The sequence below is a fragment of the Homarus americanus genome, unplaced genomic scaffold, assembly GCF_018991925.1.
Source record: "Homarus americanus isolate GMGI-L3 unplaced genomic scaffold, GMGI_Hamer_2.0 scaffold16430, whole genome shotgun sequence".
Taxonomy (NCBI): Eukaryota; Metazoa; Arthropoda; class Malacostraca; order Decapoda; family Nephropidae; genus Homarus; species Homarus americanus.
In genome coordinates, this window is record NW_024729259.1 from 3,322,481 (window position 1) to 3,341,590 (window position 19,110).

The 19,110-nt window shown below is 42.1% G+C and overlaps 1 protein-coding gene across 1 annotated transcript in view; it reads left to right on the forward strand.

Annotated features, from left to right (window-relative positions):
* LOC121866414 overlaps positions 1-15,688 on the forward strand; it is a 49,563-nt gene extending 33,875 nt beyond the window's left edge. Inside the window, exons 2-3 of the mRNA XM_042366069.1 lie at positions 10,869-11,126; positions 12,091-15,688. Coding sequence (XP_042222003.1) covers positions 10,869-11,126; positions 12,091-12,312 — 480 coding nt within the window. The 3' untranslated portion in view covers positions 12,313-15,688. The remainder of the gene's footprint in view (positions 1-10,868; positions 11,127-12,090) is intronic.
* Positions 15,689-19,110: the final 3,422 nt, after the last annotated feature.

Consider the following 19,110-nt stretch of genomic DNA (forward strand, 5'->3'; position numbering starts at 1 on the left):
AAGCCATCATCTTTACTGAAGGTGATGTAGTAACAGCCTCGCCACCATTCTCCCTCTCCACTCTCCAACCTTCGCCACCATTTACCCTTTAAATCTTCCTCCCTCGCCAGCCCGCCATCTCCCTCCTCGCCCGCCTAACCCTCCGCCAAATCCGTTGCAAATAATTCCACGCGAGGCTCTTGCTGCCCTCTTCAATATTTCAGTGAGTCTGGTTACAGTGTGCTGCCACGCATACAGGCCCCTTAAAGAAGCACCTGACTCACTCAAGCTCAACCACGCCTCCTCGCCCACCTCTTAGGCTCAGCTTTAGTTATGGTTGTCTAAAGCTGGGTTTGTGGAGTTCAGGTTCTGTAAAGATTCTCGTAAAGTTTCAGTTTTATTAAAGTTCCCTAAACTTAGTTCGTGAAGTTCTGGGTTTGTGTCTTCATGTAGCTCACTTTAGCTCCAGTCTGACAGCGGTGTAGTGTTTTTAAGAGTTCCTTCCATTACTAAATACCTTTCTTTACTCCCACTTTAGTTTCACAAGTTGAGGTACTGGAAACAATCATCTGATGGCTGCCCTTGGTCGAATTACCTTAAAGTTTACCATTGTTTGTATACTTGCACTGTCTACTTACGGCCAGTCCAGAAAGTATCTAGGCTACAAACGTCCGAAAGAATATATATAAAACTCCGGCCGAAGACCAACCCAACACAACCCTGGTGTCTCGATACCTTTTAGATTGACTGTACATTGATTTTATACCCGCACCGCAGATTAGATGGAAAATTTACCTGTTCCGAGCAAGTGTCTTTGGAAATGTATTTGCCCGGATATTTTTTTACCTTGACCTGACAAATTTTTCAAGGAAATTTACTTGACCGGAATTTTTTATGGGGAAGGTTAAATAAACACCTTAAAACATGCAAATTTATTGTGTGTATCAACTCACAGGTCACTTGTGTCCATGTAAATGGTGTCAGTGTCGGTAACCCTTGTCCTGGGATGGCATAACTCTTGTCTCCTCACCTTACACCTGCAGGGTGTGTGGGGAGGCGGAGGCGGCACCTCCCTGGTTAAACATGCACGGTGAGGTGGGGTCACGGACCACCTGACAAATTCCCGTCTTGGTATTTTCCTCTGAAAATATTAGCTTGTCCGCTGGGCAAGTGCCGGGCACATGGACATGAAAAATCACTTGACCGGCTCCTGAGTCCAAGCACGATCAGGCTGTCGGGCACTGCTGAACTGACTTGGTACATTGTTTGTATACCAGCACTGCCGAGATACATTGCATACCTTCATTCTCTCTATAAATGCTGAACCAATGTAAACCTGTAGGACGACTTTTACTCAAATATCGACCTATCTATCTATATATATTTGAGTGTTTTAGAATAAGGCCATCACCTCATCTCGACCTCAGTGCCACCTAACTTTACCCCCCCCCCCTTCTTATTCCCCCCCTCCCCCTCCTTACCCCTCTCCCCCCTGCTTTACAACATAATCCTGGCGTGGGGGTTAAGTACTGTACACGTCTGCAGCACCTTGCGTCTGAGCTGTGTTGTGTTGGTGCCGACGACGATGTCTTGCTTACTCTAATGCGTGAGAGACCCTGGGCAACGTGACCCACCCAACACCGCCTCCACTGGTACTCTCTTCCACCTCCTGTGTCTTGCCTCTTCCTCCTCCTCCTCCTCCTCCTCCTCCTCCTCCTGTGTCTTTTCTCTTGCTCCTCCTCCTCCTCCTCCTACCTCCTTCTAGTGTCTCTTACCTCTTCCTTTACCCCCTACTCCTCCATTTACTCTCGCCTCTCCGTCAATGTCTCCTCGCATGTTTACTAATGTTATGTAAACATTTCCAACAACAAATATGTCTCTCTGGATTTTTCATAAACATAAATAAATAAATAAATAAATATATATATATATATATATATATATATATATATATATATATATATATATATATATATATATATATATATATATATATATATGTGTGTGTGTGTGTGTGTGTGTATGTATACATCTCTCTTGTGGTACTTACTGCTGGTTCAGGTTATTTAGAAAAACACATTGCTAGTAATTCAGTGTTTTTCGTCTATTTACGTTTTGGACCACCAGAACATTAGCCCCCCTCCCCTCCCCAATTTAGTTCACCTGACGATTATAAACCTTCACGATACCTGGGAGGTTAGTGTTAAATTAGGTTAGGTTAGATTAAGGTAAATATGGGGTTAGGTTAGGTAAGGAATTTGGCAGACTTGTGTTGCGAATAAGCCTGTGTGTGTGTGTGTGTGTGTGTGTGTGTGTGTGTGTGTGTGTGTAGGTGTGTGTGTGTGGGGTCCCCAGGTCCTTAGCCCGACACTGTCCCTCCCACAACACTTAACTTTCCCCCCCTCACCCACCCTCAACACAAGCCATTCTCTCCACCACAACCACCCCTCTCCCTCCCCTCTCCCTCACTCCACCAACACAAGCCCCTTTCTCTCCACCACAACCTCCCTCTCTCTCCCTCCCCCTTACTCCACCAACACAAGCCCTCTCCACCACAACCTCTCTCCCTCCCTCTCCCCTGGCTCCACCAACACAAGCCCTTCTCTCCACCACAACCTCCCTCTCTCCCTCCCTTCTCTCCACCACAACCTCCCTCTCTCCCTCCCTCCCTCCACCAACACCACGCGGCTCCCCCACATCTCCCTCTCAGTCAATCTAACATTTTTCCTCTACCAGTCCGACGTTGTTTCCACCACAACCTTCCCCCACTAACTTTCCACCAATTTATAACTCTACCCCTGCCACCACCATTACCACCACTACCACCACAACACGAGTATCCACCATCTCCCTGCACCACCACTATCACCGCCACACCAACAACAACTGCAGCAGTAACAATAACAACTTAATAATACCACTAGCGCCTCCTCCCTTCTCACCAACACAACACCACCAACACTAACATAACACCACCAACACTAACGTAACACCACCAACACTAACGTAACACCACCAACACTAACATAACACCACCAACACTAACATAACACCACCAACACTAACATAACACCACCAACACTAACATAACACCACCAACACTAACGCAACACCACCAACACTAACATAACACCACCAACACCTAACATAACACCACCAACACTAACATAACACCACCAACACTAACATAACACCACCAGCACTAACGCAACACCACCAACACTAACATAACACCACCAACACTAACGTAACACCACCAACACTAACATAACACCACCAACACTAACATAACACCACCAACACTAACATAACACCACCAACACTAACATAACACCACCAACGCCAACATAACACCACCAACACTAACATAACCCCACCAACACTAACATAACCCCACCAACACTACCAACACCACCAACACTAACATAACACCACCAACACTAACATAACACCACCAACACTAACGCCACCAACACTAACGTAGCACCACCAACACTAACGCCACACCACCAACACTAACGCCACCAACACAACGTAACACCACCAGCATAACGTAACACCACCAACACTAACATAACCCCACCAGCACTAACGCCAACACCACCAACACTAACGCTAACACCACCAACACTAACATAACCACCAGCACCCCAACACCCCAGCACTAACATAACGCCAGCACCAACATACACCAGCACTAACGTAACACCACCAACACTAACGTAACACCACCAACACTAACATAACACCACCAACACTAACATAGCACCACCAGCACTAACATAACACCACCAACACTAACGCACCCAACACTAACGCCAACACCACCAACGCTAACATAACACCACCAACACTAACATAACACCACCAACACTAACATAACCCACCAACGCAACGCACCACCAAGCATAACGCCAACACCACCAACACTAACGCACCACACCCACCAGCACTAACGCCGCACCACCAGCACTAACATAACACCACCAGCACTAACTGCGCACCACCAACACAACGTAACACCACCAGCACTAACGTAACACCACCAGCAACATAGCACCACCAGCACTAACGTAACACCACCAACACTAACATAACCCCACCAGCACTAACGCCACCGCCAACACTCGCACCACCAGCACTAACATAACACAACGCCAGCAACACCCCAGCATAACCCCACCAACACTAACATAACACCACCAACGCCTAACATAACACCACCAAGCACGCCTAAGCATCAAACCACCAACATAACACCACCAACACTAACGTAACACCACCAACACTAACGTAACACCACCAACACTAACGTAACACCACCAACGCAACGCCACCAGCACTAACGCCAACACCACCAACACTAACATAACACCACCAGCACTAACACAGCACCACCAGCACTAACGTAACACCACCAGCACTAACGCCCCCAACACTAACATAACACCACCAACACTAAGCACCACCAACACTAACGCCACACCAGCACTAACATAACGCACCAGCACTACGCCTAACACCACCAGCACTAACGCCAACACCACCAACACTAACATAACACACAACACTAACATAGCACCACCAACACTGACGCTAGCACCACCAGCACTAACGTAACACCACCAGCACTAACATAACACCACCAACACTAACGCCAACACCAGCACTAACGTAACACCACCAACACTAACGTAACACCACCAACACTAACGTAACACCTGGCACTAACGCCAACACCACCAACACAACGTAACACCACCAACACAACATAGCACCACCAGCACTGCACCCAGCACTAACGCCACCCCACCAACACTAACGTAACACCACCAGCACTAACGTAACACCACCAACACTAACGCCAACACCACCAACGCCTAACGCCAACACCACCAGCACTAACATAACCCCACCAGCACTAACGCAGCACCACCAGCACTAACGTACCCACCAACGCTAACAACACCACCAACGCAAACACCACCAGCACTAACCCCACCAGCACTAACGCCAGCACCACCAACACTAATAACACCACCAGCACTAACATAACACCACCAACACTAACATAGCACCCAACACTAACGCAACACCACCAACACTAACGCCAACCCCCACCAACACTAACGCCAACTCCACCAACACTAACATAACACCACCAGCACTAACGCCAACACCACCAACACTAACATAACACCACCAACACTAACATAACACCACCAACTAACACTAACACCACCAACACTAACATAACCCAGCACTAACACCAACACACCAATACTAACAACACCACCAACACTAACGTAACACCACCAACACTAACGTAACACCACCAACACTAACATAACACCACCAACACTAACATAACACCAACACCCCCCCCTCCAGCAGCTTCCTCCTCCCCCGGACAGCAATAGACCCCTGCGTCGTCTTGGTGGTGGCAGCTGTGAAGTCCCAAGTTTGTTTACCCGCGCTCCCTCCCTCCAGCCTGGCGGTAAAGTAATAAAGCATTGTGTGAGAGTGGACCGTGGCGATCACCAGGTCTTGGGGCCGTCAATACTAAGGGGTGTCCGCGGCTCTCCCTCCCTGCCTCTCTCTCTCTCTCTCACGAGGAACCACCTTCTTGCTCGCCTCTCCTTCCCTGTCCCTCTCTCACGGCCATCTCTCTCATCTCTGTCACTCTGTCTCTCACGCCCTCCCTACCTCTCTCCTTCCATCCCTTAAGCCCTCCCTACCTCTCTCCTTCATCTCTCACGCCCTCCCTCTATACCTCTCTCCCTCCCTCCACACCTCTGCCTTTCTCCCTCCACACCTCTGCCTTTCTCCCTCCACACCTCTGCCTTCCTCCCTCCACACCTTTCCCCCTTCAACCCCACATTTCCTTCCCTCCACACCTTTCTCCCTTCCCCCCACCTCTCTCCTTCCCCCCACACCTCTCTCATCCTCCACCCCCCCTCCCTCTTTCCTCACCAGGTCCACCGCGCCTCGGCCAGCACCTTGCGTCGCACCACCTCGCCCCGCCACTCAAGCTCTCTACGCTCTCCTCTGCCTCACTTCCTTCCTGAGTTTCTGCCTCCTCTCTCTCTCCCTCTCTCTCTCTTTCTCGTTCGTTATTCCGGATAAGGTGCTGTAACTCTACTGATTGTGTGTGTAAAGTGAAGGATATATTCTTAAAATGTGTCCAGTGGTAACAATGGTCCAATGGTCCGTTGGTGGTAGCCGTCCTTTTCATCGCCGCCTCACACCCACAACAGGTTATTCTCCAGCAAGTTTCTCACAGTATTGATTTCCCTCAAGTACTTAATTTTCTTTCCTTTCAAGTTTATCTCTTTCTCTCGGGCTACGGACAGGGCTATTCTCTCTCTCTCTCTCTCTCTCTCTCTCTCTCAAACACTCAAGACGAGATGTTTTGTTTTTCTGTTCAGGCGAGTGAGTAGTGTCGTTTTTATGCTGCGACGATGGATTCACGAATTGGTGTGAATCCTACCGTTCACCGAGTCTAAAATCCGGATTTATGTCTCATAAATTAAATTGTCATGGGAATTGACGCCTCTAACAGATTCGTTTAAGCTATGACGTAAAGATGCCGATCAGGATAATGCATTGTGCCTTGACCTTAACTAGATATCGTTCAGTTTAGGTGAATTATTGAACATAAATGTGTTTTATGGATCACCTGAAGAATAGTCCCCCTGGATCATTGCACCTGATGATTAAACACCGTAACTCTACCTGAGGAATAGATTAGCGAAAGTGGTTTTAATCATAAGGTGAATTAATTAGGTGATTAATCCTCAGGTCATCCGTGTTTTTAAGAATCTAAGTACTGGTGAGTCACTAAAGAGGATTACAGGGTCAGAAATGAAGGTTTTGTTGTGGTGGGTGAGACAGTCTACGGTACACACACTCCATCCTTTAGTACCTACCTGAAGAAGGAGAGACCGACGTAGAGGGGAAGGGAATAAGGTAAAAGGAAGGAAGGGAAGTAGCGAGTGCCAGGTTACATATCACCCCATATCCCCCCCTATTCCTGAATAACCCCCTCCCCCTCTTAACCGGCTCGCTCACCCCCTTCTCTCACCTCCTCAACAGCCGACTCACTCACTTCAACACCCGGCTCACTACACCCCCCTCTCTCACCTCCTCAACAGCCGGCTCACTACACCCCCCTCTCTCACCTCCTCCTCAACAGCCGGCTCACTACACCCCCTCTTAACCGGCTCACTCACCTTCCTCTCTCACGTCCTCCTCAACACCCGGCTCGCTATACCCCCCTCCTCCCTCACCGTCCCCTCCCTCCTTCATCTTTCCGCCTACCACAGCCATTCCAAGTATCAGGTGCCGCTGCCTCCGTTACCACAGTAATGGCTGCCTGCGTCGTCTGGCCTACTACCCGGACTTGACACGCCCAGGACACGGCACGCTAAGGGGTAGGATATGGAGGAACCACGTAGGATATGGGTACTAGGACATGGGGAGGGGTGGCTGAACTAGGACACGAGGATGGGAGTTTAAAGAGGAAAGGACACAGCCACCAAGGGTTTCTTCCTACTGCCTGAGACGCCTTCGAGACTGTAGCTATTGGCTTGATCAAACCTAACCTAACCCCCGAGGTAGCGTTAGGGTATTTAATTAACAGGTGAAATTAGCATGGGGCTAATCTTCAGGTAACCCCATATATACAGTAGATAGTCAAATTAAGAGGTAGACAGATAAATTCATGTGTCAAACTCACTACCACTATTTACTCATTTCTGTGATCAAATAAGACAGCTGCTAAATCTCGGTTCTTGCAAAGGTTCTTACATTCAACTTACTTAAAATGACTCACTCTGGCTCCGGGCCACAGCTGATGACAGATTTAATGGCGTCGAACTTCAATAGGGGTGAGCTCCCTTTATTGTAAGAGTTAAGAGGAAAAATACTGAATGGATCTTTTTTTTTTTTAAGAAATTGGGGCCCAGAACATGAGGGTTTGCAATGGGGCCCCAGTCCTTATAGACCCCAGACTAATCTAATCGAACCATTATGACTTTAGCTTCCATATTACCATTCAGTACATGGGGGGCAGTGGAGCTATTGAAAGGAAGGAGGTGGTGATGGTGTAAGTCGTAGTGGCTCTCCCTAGTCGGCTGGTCAAGGGAGGGAAGACAAACTGTGAGTCGTGTCCAACTCGTCACCTCACGTATTACCGCCTCCGTCACCCTCCAGGCTTCCATCCCTCCTCCTTCTCACAAAGCACTAACTTTTTATTGTTGGATTTCCTCTCCTTTCCTCCCTATTTTCCTTGTGGTAAAATATTAATAAGTGCGCGTTGATCTGCGAAAACGTTTACTTATTTGTGCCGTTAAGGAGTTTTAAGTGTTTGTGCTGTTAATGGCGTCTCTCACTTTTTTTATGAATACGTCACGCGATACAGTGATATCTTAATTATTTTTGTTTATTTAAGATATCTTAACTCCGTGACGAGCGTAGAAAGTTTAGAGTTAACCATTAACTTAATCTTTCAGTAAATATGAAAAAAATAACCGTATTATTAGATGGTTCTCACCAAATTTCGGACATTGATGAAATTGTGGTAGAATATATTGTTGCAGGCATCCGCTAGCGTTGGTGTGGAGGTGAGAGCCGGCAGCATCCCTGTGGTCCCCCTCGGCCACCTGAGGTATATTCTTTGGTGTGAATATTGCCCTAACTCCTCTCACATCTTTTCATCGACGCGTTTTGTTTGACTGCTGAAAACTGCTGCTAAATACTGTATCTGGATTATCTGGCGCCTCCCATGATGGCAAGTCGAGATTGTGATTATTTACATGCACTGGTCCCTTGCCGTTTAGCTCTTAACTTTGTGTTGTTTCTTTGAAAACTTTCATTTTTTATAAGCAGTATAATGTAGAATATAAGAAATGTAATAAATAGTTTATTTACAATTTGTCGTGTACAAAACGCTGTCGCTCTGTTGCTCGGAATGAGTGGGAGTATTATATCCATAGTAAAACTCGCGATAGTTTTTAATAAGCAGTTTTTTTAGGACATACATATTGTAATGTAATTTGCTGTGTGTTTGAAAGGCACCACATGGTCAGGGGCGACATCCTGTGGTTCCCTTTCGATGTGGTAATTTTTAAAGCTTCGTTTTGGCAGCTATATCTGTTATTCTCACTCATCATCAATAAAGGTAGGTAAGGTGCATGCAGCGTTGATGTACTGCGCGTGAGGCAGAATGCAAGCAGGACTTTAGATATAGTGGTGGCCGTCCTCTCCGACAAAAGCCGAGGTTGTTACGATCCACCAGACAATGGCGGGAAGTGTTAACACAGCCACGGATGTTCCATTGTCAATTATCCAAGGTCGTTACACCTGACAATGGGATGCGTAGTCCACTGTTCCTCTTATTGTGACATAAAGTGTGAATCAATTACAACCTCGTGCAGGTCAGCCACTCTCGTTAACCCTCACCTGAAGAAAACCGAGCAGACTCACTGGCGCGTTTCAGACAACTGATGAAGATGTAAAAGTACCACTGTACGACCACAAGAAGCCGAAATTCCTGGCAAATGTTGGTCATCATAAAAGTCGGAGGTGAGCTTGCGTGCGACCGTATATGGCCGGGTGGTTTTTACCTTGTTTTATGAGACCCCCGGACGAGTCGCTTTAACCATAAATAAACCGGCTTGGATACGTTTATATGTGTTTATATTAGCGTTGTTTACATACCATCTTATTAGCAACGTACGTATATATAAAATCTATTGATTATTGAGCTAGGTGCATTTTACAAGAGGTGCAGGTCACAGGAGGTATAAAAGGAAATGGGCGAGGCACTTCGCCACAGCGTGAGGGGCAGAGGGTGGCAGAGCGCCCTGGTGGGACCACGCCATAACACGCCGGGCGAGAGACACAGACCAGTTTAATTTAATGTGTCACGTCTGCCCATACTGGCCAATGGCCATGCCCCACACCCTACCAGGCTGAACACAACACTACCAGACTGAACACACCCAAATTCAGTTTGTTCTTGGTTCAACCAAATAAGACTTTCGGAACTAAATTTGTGTCATTTAATTGCTGTATGTGCCACTGACTGTACTATGAATACAAATAGTTCATACATATACATACAGGATATGTTGTACGTGCATGTGTGTGTTTGTTTGTTTTTGTGTGAACATCGCCTCTGCTGCCTCAATACTATGTTGTGGCATTCGGAAGGGAATTATTGTAATTTTGTGCAGTATATATAGTGTGGTGATAGAGATTTACCCTAACCCCCTAAAAATAACAACCTAACCTGCAGGTTAATGAACACACCCTCTGAGTACAATGATAACCCCTCAAAAACAATGATTTAATCCCTTGAGTATGATGACAACCCCTTCAGCATGATGACTTCAGGGGTTTTGTTATTGTACTCAAGGGTGTAACACTCGAGGTCCTGTTGATGCTTGGGAGATAAATACTGTACTAGAAACATTCGTGTTGTTTTAGCTGTATTAGTGTTCTTTATTATTTTGGTTTTAGTGCATTACACCTTATACATGTCTAGATGTAATTATAACATTCCTCATCATGCAGTATGATGCAGCTGTATCTCTGACCATTATAATTACTGTGCAGTATCACACTTGCTTCCTTGTCCATCCCAAAAGAGGAGGGAAGTGTATTATTGCAAGTGGTCTGTGCAGTACGAAAGTCTTTATTAGTGTACAGTATAGTGTTGTAAACCATGCATCAAATATGTTATTGTATTAGCGTTGTATAATTCTTCTTGGTATGTTCTGCAAATCACATAATTTTATTGCATTCACAGTTATACAATAAATATAAAGGTATAAGATACTGTATATCCTATGATCAGCATTGTGAATAGCTTCCTATGTCAACAGGTTCTGAGTGAGTCTGAAAAAACGGAGGTTCACCGTCATGTGCTGGAGATGATGAAGTCAGTGTCAGTAACGGAGGCTAACTCTGGGGTGCTCAATCTCAAGACCAACCGCCGCACCTACTCCAATGCCCACTCGCCCACTGAGCCTCCCACCACCACTGCTCAGGAGGTCCACCCATTCCGAGAGTACATGGACAACCCAGCCCCCGACACCTCCGTCTCTGACAGTGAAGAAATCATGGCATATGTCAATATGAAGGTAGGTTGCTAGGCACTTGTTTTTCTCATGTTTGGAACAATGTAAGGGGGACCCGTTCAATGGGGGGGGAGGGGGGAGAAGAGACGGCTTCCTGCTATCCTGTTCATATTCAGGATTTTCTATAATATATATATATATATATATATATATATATATATATATATATATATATATATATCGTTTCTCACTATTGATCTTTGCTTTTAATTTTTTTAAGTATTTATGGTTATTATTTTATTATTTTTTGTATTTATTATTATCATTTATATTCTCCCCCCACCCGCACAGGTTAATGACCCACATCAGAACCTGGGGGGGATATAATAATAATAATAATAATAATAATAATAATAATAATAATAATAATAATGATAATATAAATGATAATAATAAATACAAAAAATAATAAAATAATAACCATAAATACTTAAAAAAATTAAAAGCAAAGATCAATAGTGAGAAACGATATATATATATATATATATATCTTGTCTTGAATAAAGACGAAAGCCAAGGTGCTCCGTTGTTTCCCTTTTCCCGTGTGATTTTATCAAGATTTATCTTATCCACGTTTTCATTGTGGATCTACATGAAATATATATATATATATATATATATATATATATATATATATATATATATATATATATATATATATATATATATATATATTGTCATAGTAAGAGAAACAATTGAAACCTCTCAATTGTGTGTAAATGAGGCAGAAAATCAGATTAGCAACCTGAAACTTGGCCACAGTTTTGTGATGCCATATGGAAGCAGGGTTTACCATTAGACAATACTTCATGCTTCCAATATCTTACCTGGCTGTAGTACCTCCCTGTTTGATAGCTGCCTACTACCTACAATTTGAACCACTTTGGGGACTGAATATGCAACTTCCCTTTTAAATTTACTTGATGCCTCTGGAAACCAATTATATTAACCACTGAAAATTTTACAGGTGCACCTTGAAGATGATGACATCCTGGCCTGGTGGTCAGGGACTTCAGCTTCAGGCCTCTCAACACTACGACTCTTGGCCAGAAAAATCCTAGCTGTTCCTGCCACGTGCGCCTATGCTCACGACCTCTGTGTTCATGCCCGCCAGGCCCGCCAGCAGATGGGTCTGGTGGAGGAGTTTCACCTCAACAATGTTCTCCATATGAAGTACAACATGAACTAGAATCTTGTGTAGATGATATTTTCCATTTGGTTGCCAAAAAGGGTCATTACTTGTTTGGTCAATGCAAAACTGTAATATGCCTACAAATTTAATTTTATACTTCATAATTCATGACTTAATAATTCTACATACAGTAATTGCCTATATAAAACATATAGCATATTCCACTAATAAATGTTCATATTTGGCCAATAGAGCCATATGATACGTAGTACGTACCTATATTTGCCATAAACACAGTTAAGACAGTGCACTCAAAGATACTCTATACTGTACCAGCTAATGTTGGCACTATGGTTGTTATTGGATGTAAACAATGAGAAAGTTACATGAGAAGTAAACTGGCTGGTTTACAGGCCTCAAGTGAATGGGTACATGATATTAATAGTATAGTTAACATGAATTTAGTTCTATCATGTAATGATATATGAAGACCAGCAGGAATATTCTTAAGAGATCTTTGTTATTTGCACACCTATGGCCTTGAAATAAAGGTCCTTATCACCAGCAATGGTGTAATCACTAAAGGTTTTGATAATGCTCAACTGCAATATGAATCTGTTAATTGAGGTAGCTGTTTCTATTTGGTTGTGACTTGGTTGCTGTAATTGATTTACTGGATGTGGTTATGGTTGACATACTTCATGTGAAGTATTACGTAAGTTGCTATTTATTTTATTTGATGAATCATTTTAAAGAGTTTATTTTTAAAATGCTTTCTGTTAGTGGTGGATCATGGTTACACAAGAATCCTTCCATCAGTTTGTGAAGTTTGCTTAATATTGTGGTGCTCATTTTGCAAAGACATAATTTTAGATCAGCTCAAAGATGAGAAGGCATATGTTTAATCATTGCTCTTCCGGCAGACAAAACCATAAGCTCAATTTCAACAGTAACATTTTTATAACAGCTGATCCAGTGTACAATACTGTAAAGCCATTTTAACTTTCCTAAGAGTCATCAATATTCTTGTCCTAAAGATCCATTTCTCTGGTAGTAGTCATGCATTTTGTTTTGTGTCTGATCATGTGTACAGAAAGTGGTTTTTGCCTCTTACCATGTCTTGAGCTAAACAGTGTACTATGTGGATATGATTACTACACTATCAGGTGCCATTTTCATATCAACATGATTGTGGCTTCATTTCCAGCTCAGTAGGGTAGGAAGACTCACTTGTTAGAGAAGCAGGATTGGGAATTATTAGCTTGTCTGCCTTGAGCTACAGTAGCTTGAAAGGGAGAGTATTTAAAAAATATCTTAGTCAAGTGTGTCCTCAGACTTGGGAACCTTCTGGGAAATGATGCCTCAGACTTATCTTTAACAAAACATATTATTCTTATAACTGTGGAAACAATGTCTACATATGTTACATTATTTTGGTAAGCCTTTTGATTATTAACGTTGATGTACAGTACTGCAAACAACAATATTTAAGGCCTTATTACAGTGCAAAACATGCAGCTAAAATATATCACCTACATTTCTATATCAGTAAATTCTTTGAAACAAGAAACTATTTGTGAGTTGACTGTTCAGTGTCATTATTTATGAGATAAGTAATGATTTTGTAATCTATAAGCCATTTTGTAGAAAATGTTCTTGAGCTTAAGAAAGTAAATTATTTAAAGGTAATCTGAGTGTTATATTGTTCAGCTTAGTTCTCAAGTTCTTTGACTACACATTTTGTCATGAAGGCATTTTTGTATTCTAAGCATAAGTTTTGCTGGTTTTATCGTTGTGAAATCTTTTTAATATATGACGTCTCAGGCAAAGGAATATTTCTCAGTGTAGAATATAGATGTAGAAATCATTAGAAATATAAAGAAATTGATAAACCTCAAAGAATATGACACAATGGCTCAATATTTTATGCCATAGATACTGACAGGGCATCACATTGGCTCATGTTTTATCAAAGATGTTATGTCAAAGATTTTTTCACCTTATTTTGCTCAATTCAGTAGTTACTCCTGCCTGTCATATGAGAGCAAGAAGGTTGTGCCAAAGACTTGCGTGTGTGCTCAATATTGCGATAGTTTGGGTTTGTGCTTTCCCGGATGTTTTATCTGCCATTGTTATTTACGTCACGTGGGGAGTAGGATTGTTGGCATATAGGTAGTTTTAGTTAAATTTCCTCATTTACTGGTATGTATTATGTATTCATAAATTCATGTCTTTCCCTGTGTCAAGAGAGTTAAGGAATTGTTTGTGGCATGATTCACACTTTGGTATGTAAAATAAGATTCTTGCGTTGGACAATACTCAAGAATACTGTACTGTACTGTTCTTCCTTGTATTAATATCACTCCAGGTTGTTATGGGTGTTGTATATTGAACTGTTCTTTTTGTTGCTGTTATTGTATTTCCATTTTTGGTACTCACAAACGTGTAATTAATTACCTTTGCTCTTCCTTCTGATATAAGCTGTTCTGTCTTGTAGTGTAGAAGTTTTACATATGAATGTTTATAAAATTTTACAGATATGTGCCAAACCCATTGAAACACATTTTTAGTGTTTTCACGTGGAGCTTTTTTTATGTGTTGAAGTATGTGTATGCATTTTTAGTTGTGTAAATCTCTTTAATGTGTATAGTATCGCAAAGGTTGTATAAAAGACTCTACCATGAACATCACACAACTCCATACCATATATTGCCGATGAAACTACTCGCCAAATTCAACCATTTAAAACAAATCACCGTATGTGAACTAATGTAAACTTTCTAGATGCCTCTACAACCTCTACCTTCTGCTCCTTCCTACCCAGCAGCCAGATAGTGTCAAGTACGATGAAATTAAATTGTTTCTTGTTTATACCATCTAATTTATGTTTATTTGTGCACGTATGCATTATTTTTATCATACATAAAATTAACAAGTGAAAGTTGGGTTTAAAAAAGACCTAAAGATGAGGTTTGAAAGATAATACAATAATCCCCAGAATGTTTAACATCAGAGTTTGCTTCATTACTAAATACATTTTTGAGAATTCAGTTGTCAAGAACAAATTTAAACTACAGAAAATCATTTATTTAGACTTAAATTTGTATTTCCTAAATCTCACTACCGTACAGTACTTTATTGAAATTATGTACTGTATTGGCACTGAGGTACAGATATCTTCATTTTCTCTTATGTAAAATGTGTCACTATGTTCCACGTCAGTGACACAAGAGTTCTGTATATTACTTGCAAAACATGAATGAGTACCGGTAGGTGGCAACTTGTGTCGCTAATAACCTTACTTGCTAACGTAGCAGAAAATATACAGTTAACCCTCACTTTACGCGGTCCCACATTCCGCGTTTCCACGTTTACGCGGTGCCCTGCTGGAACCCAGGATGCTCACATTCCGCGGTGCGTGTACCCCTTTACGCGGAGAGCGGCTGGCGAGCCGCGCCATTTTTGGATCCAAACCTCCCGCCATCCGCCATGTTGTGTAAGCTGCGCGAACATGGTGCGCACAAGGTCGCCCAGTCATCAAAACATTACCAGTTCTTCACCCGCCACCCACCACAGCCGGCCCAAGTCAGTGATAGTGATAATTATGGTGAGGATATGGACTTATATGGACTTTGGGGAGTTTGACAAAGAGGCCCTGCAAGCCTCTGTGGTGGATAGTGATACAATTGATACAAGTGACACAGGTGAGGGCCAATAATCTGCCCTCTGCCTCGGAACCAACCGCCCATCCCCGTGTGCCCAGCCATTTTTTCTACTAATGTAAGTGTTAAAAAACCTAATATTATTGATATTTCTCTTAATTATTAATTGTGTGTGCATACCATCATAAAGTTAAGATAATATTTTTACTACAACATAGTTGTGTGTCGTCAAAAAGTGGAGTTTGGGGATCGGCCCGGACTCCATTTCAATTAATCCCATATGTTATGTTATTCACTTTACGCGTTTCTCACTTTACGCGGGACCCTCCGGGTTACATTAACCGCGTAAAGTGAGGGTTAACTGTACAGTAAGACGGTCAATCTGGCAACTCATGCATTCCAGGCTAGCAGAACTGGTAATAGTGGTTTCTAAGAGAGCATCATTATTATACTTCAACAAGTTTACAAGTTCTCACCTTGAGTTTGGGGTATTGACTTGTTCTCAAATATATTTTTAACCAATAAGCCTTGCATGCCACAGTTAACCCCCAGCTTAGATAAGAAGTCATAATGAGCCATATATGGTGTGAGTAAAACTGATGTTGTCAGTATAATATTGTGGTAAGAATTTGGTGATATGAATTTCCACACATTCAAAAAACTTTTATCTTATTATATGGAACATTGTAAAGTTTGAGAGGTTGTGTTCAAACATTGCTTTCATGTACTGTGATGAGGCTGTCTTTTATGCATATTTATCAAAATATTTAAGAGTAATTTAATTTCAGTTTATACTTCTTCTTGATAAAAAGCTCATAATGTTAAATCTCATCACTACTTTAGATTTGTTTTGAATTTCAAAAAGACACAAATTGGTTATATATGTATGTTGATCTTATGTTGAGTGTGTTCACAAGAGAGTTATCAACAAGCTTCCACGTCAAATTTGGTGTAATTTAAAATCAAATGTAAAATCAAAGATATATTACAAGAGGAAAACCATAGACCTACCGTAGATCTTTTTTGTGAACACACATTTTGTGCTGTAATTCAGATATTCATACCACAGTTGGGGATAAGCAAAGCCTTATATACCAGTCATGAAATATTCCTCAGTACATTACTGATGTATATTTTCTTGATAACATCTATGCAATTCATTCTTTGCTCTTTTGAGAAGTTACATTACAAGGAAGAACCTGAAGCTCCAGCATAAAACAGGGAAAATATTTAGTTTTTTAACTGATTGCAATTAAACGTAAAAATCATCATTGGATGTTATGTGTGAGGTTTGTTGCTTTCTACCCTAACTCTGCTATACAGTAATCTAATTATGGGTGTTAGTCGACTCAGCATTACCCATCAGTGAAGTGATGGTCGACTCTAAGATTTCATTCTCTCAAGAATTCCCTAAGTTATGTTTATCATTCATGCCATTCCATCTGCCACATATGTGTGTGGCATTATATGCATAATTTGTATATATATATATATATCTATGTCTCATTATTATTATAGTCTTTGTGTTTATGCTTCCCTGTGTTGTCTGGAGGAGAGAGGGAAGTGGGTACTGGAATGGAGATTTCTGTACTATGTATTTATAATGATCCTCTTGATAATTAGACCTTGGAGCTTTAGATAACTGCCATACTAACAGTGGTTTTGACCTAAGTATGGTATGCTGGTAACAAAGGTTTTAAACTTGCTCAAATTACCTTGGTACTGGATCTTGTACGGTACGACAATGCCTGCTGGAGTATAAGATGAAAACATGCACTAGCACTGACGGGGTCAGCACCTGGCTTCAGTAACAAAGAATTTGTAAACTTTGACCATAAAATAGTAAACAGAAGATAGAAAGTTAAATTCATCAAGTGACCTACAGAAGTCACAAGTTTTTTCAATGTAATTTTTTGTCTGTCACTTCTCTCTGTTCTGACTCTTGTTCCATTTTATATTCAATTTAAAAAACTTACAGTTGTTACCTTCCTTTATAATCTTGCAACTGTCATAGGCGTCCTTCTTTTGCATATCTTTTATTGTACAGTAATTTATAAAGTAGCCTCATATTATTCACTGAATTGCCATTGCTCCCCAGTTTTGTGTTTGTTCATTATCATGAAGGATTATTTCCAGCATTCCATTATATTTTTGCTTCTAATTTGTTCTATTTTGCTGCTCCCGTTTGCATATACTTTAGTGTGTGGTTGGGATGGGTAAAAAACTAACTTATCTAACGTTGTGTGCCATAACTTTGTAAAAGACATTATTATTTTTTATACTAAACTTTTCAACAAATAAAATTTTGCATTTTTCTCAGTACGTGTATTTGTACCGCAACCAGTTCCTCTGTCCTTCCTATTAGTAAGATCACTTCCTAAATACTGTACAAAGTAGAATACAGTAAGTCCTCATACAACGTCGTCCCGCTTAACCTTGTTTCGGTACTACGTCGCTAAACTTAGACCAAAAATTCATTTAACATCCCGGTGATCAGATACTACGTCGTTTTGAGTCGTCACAGACTACTTTCAGCGGCGCATCACCCGCTCTTGTCTGGCCTTGCTACGCTCTCTCGGCTCAGTGTGCTGCCCTCACTCGCAGAACGTCACAGCGTCCCCAAGTGATGCCAAGCCAGTTAATGTTACAACTTCACTTCATTTGTGTGTACTTAAGTGCTTTTACTCTAAAACTGTAATCTAACCATTCAAAATGGCTTCCAAGCGCCCATCAAGTGCTACTGATGTTAGTGTAGTGAAGAGGCAATGTAAGACCATTACCCTTGCTACGAAAATAGATGTATTAACCCGATTTGAAAAAGGAGAACTTGCTGTGGACATAGCCGCTGTGCTTGGTCTAACCCCCACGACGGTGCGTACTATCCGGACCAACGCTGACAAGATTAAGGTTAGTGCTGGAAGTGGTGCTTCTCTGAGTGCAACCAAGACAACTCGTACGAGAAGCACTGTGATAGAAAAAGTGGAAAAGATGCTGTCTATGTGGATGAAGGACCAGAATCAACGCAATGCGCCTGTGAGGCTTATGGTTATTCAGCATAAGGCCAGATCCTTGTTTAACGACATAAAGGCAGAAGAGGGTGAAGGATCAAAAGAAGAGACCTTTACGGCCATCCGAGGCTGGTTTTAATGATTTAAGCACAGGTATAACTTCCACAATATTAAGATGACTGGTG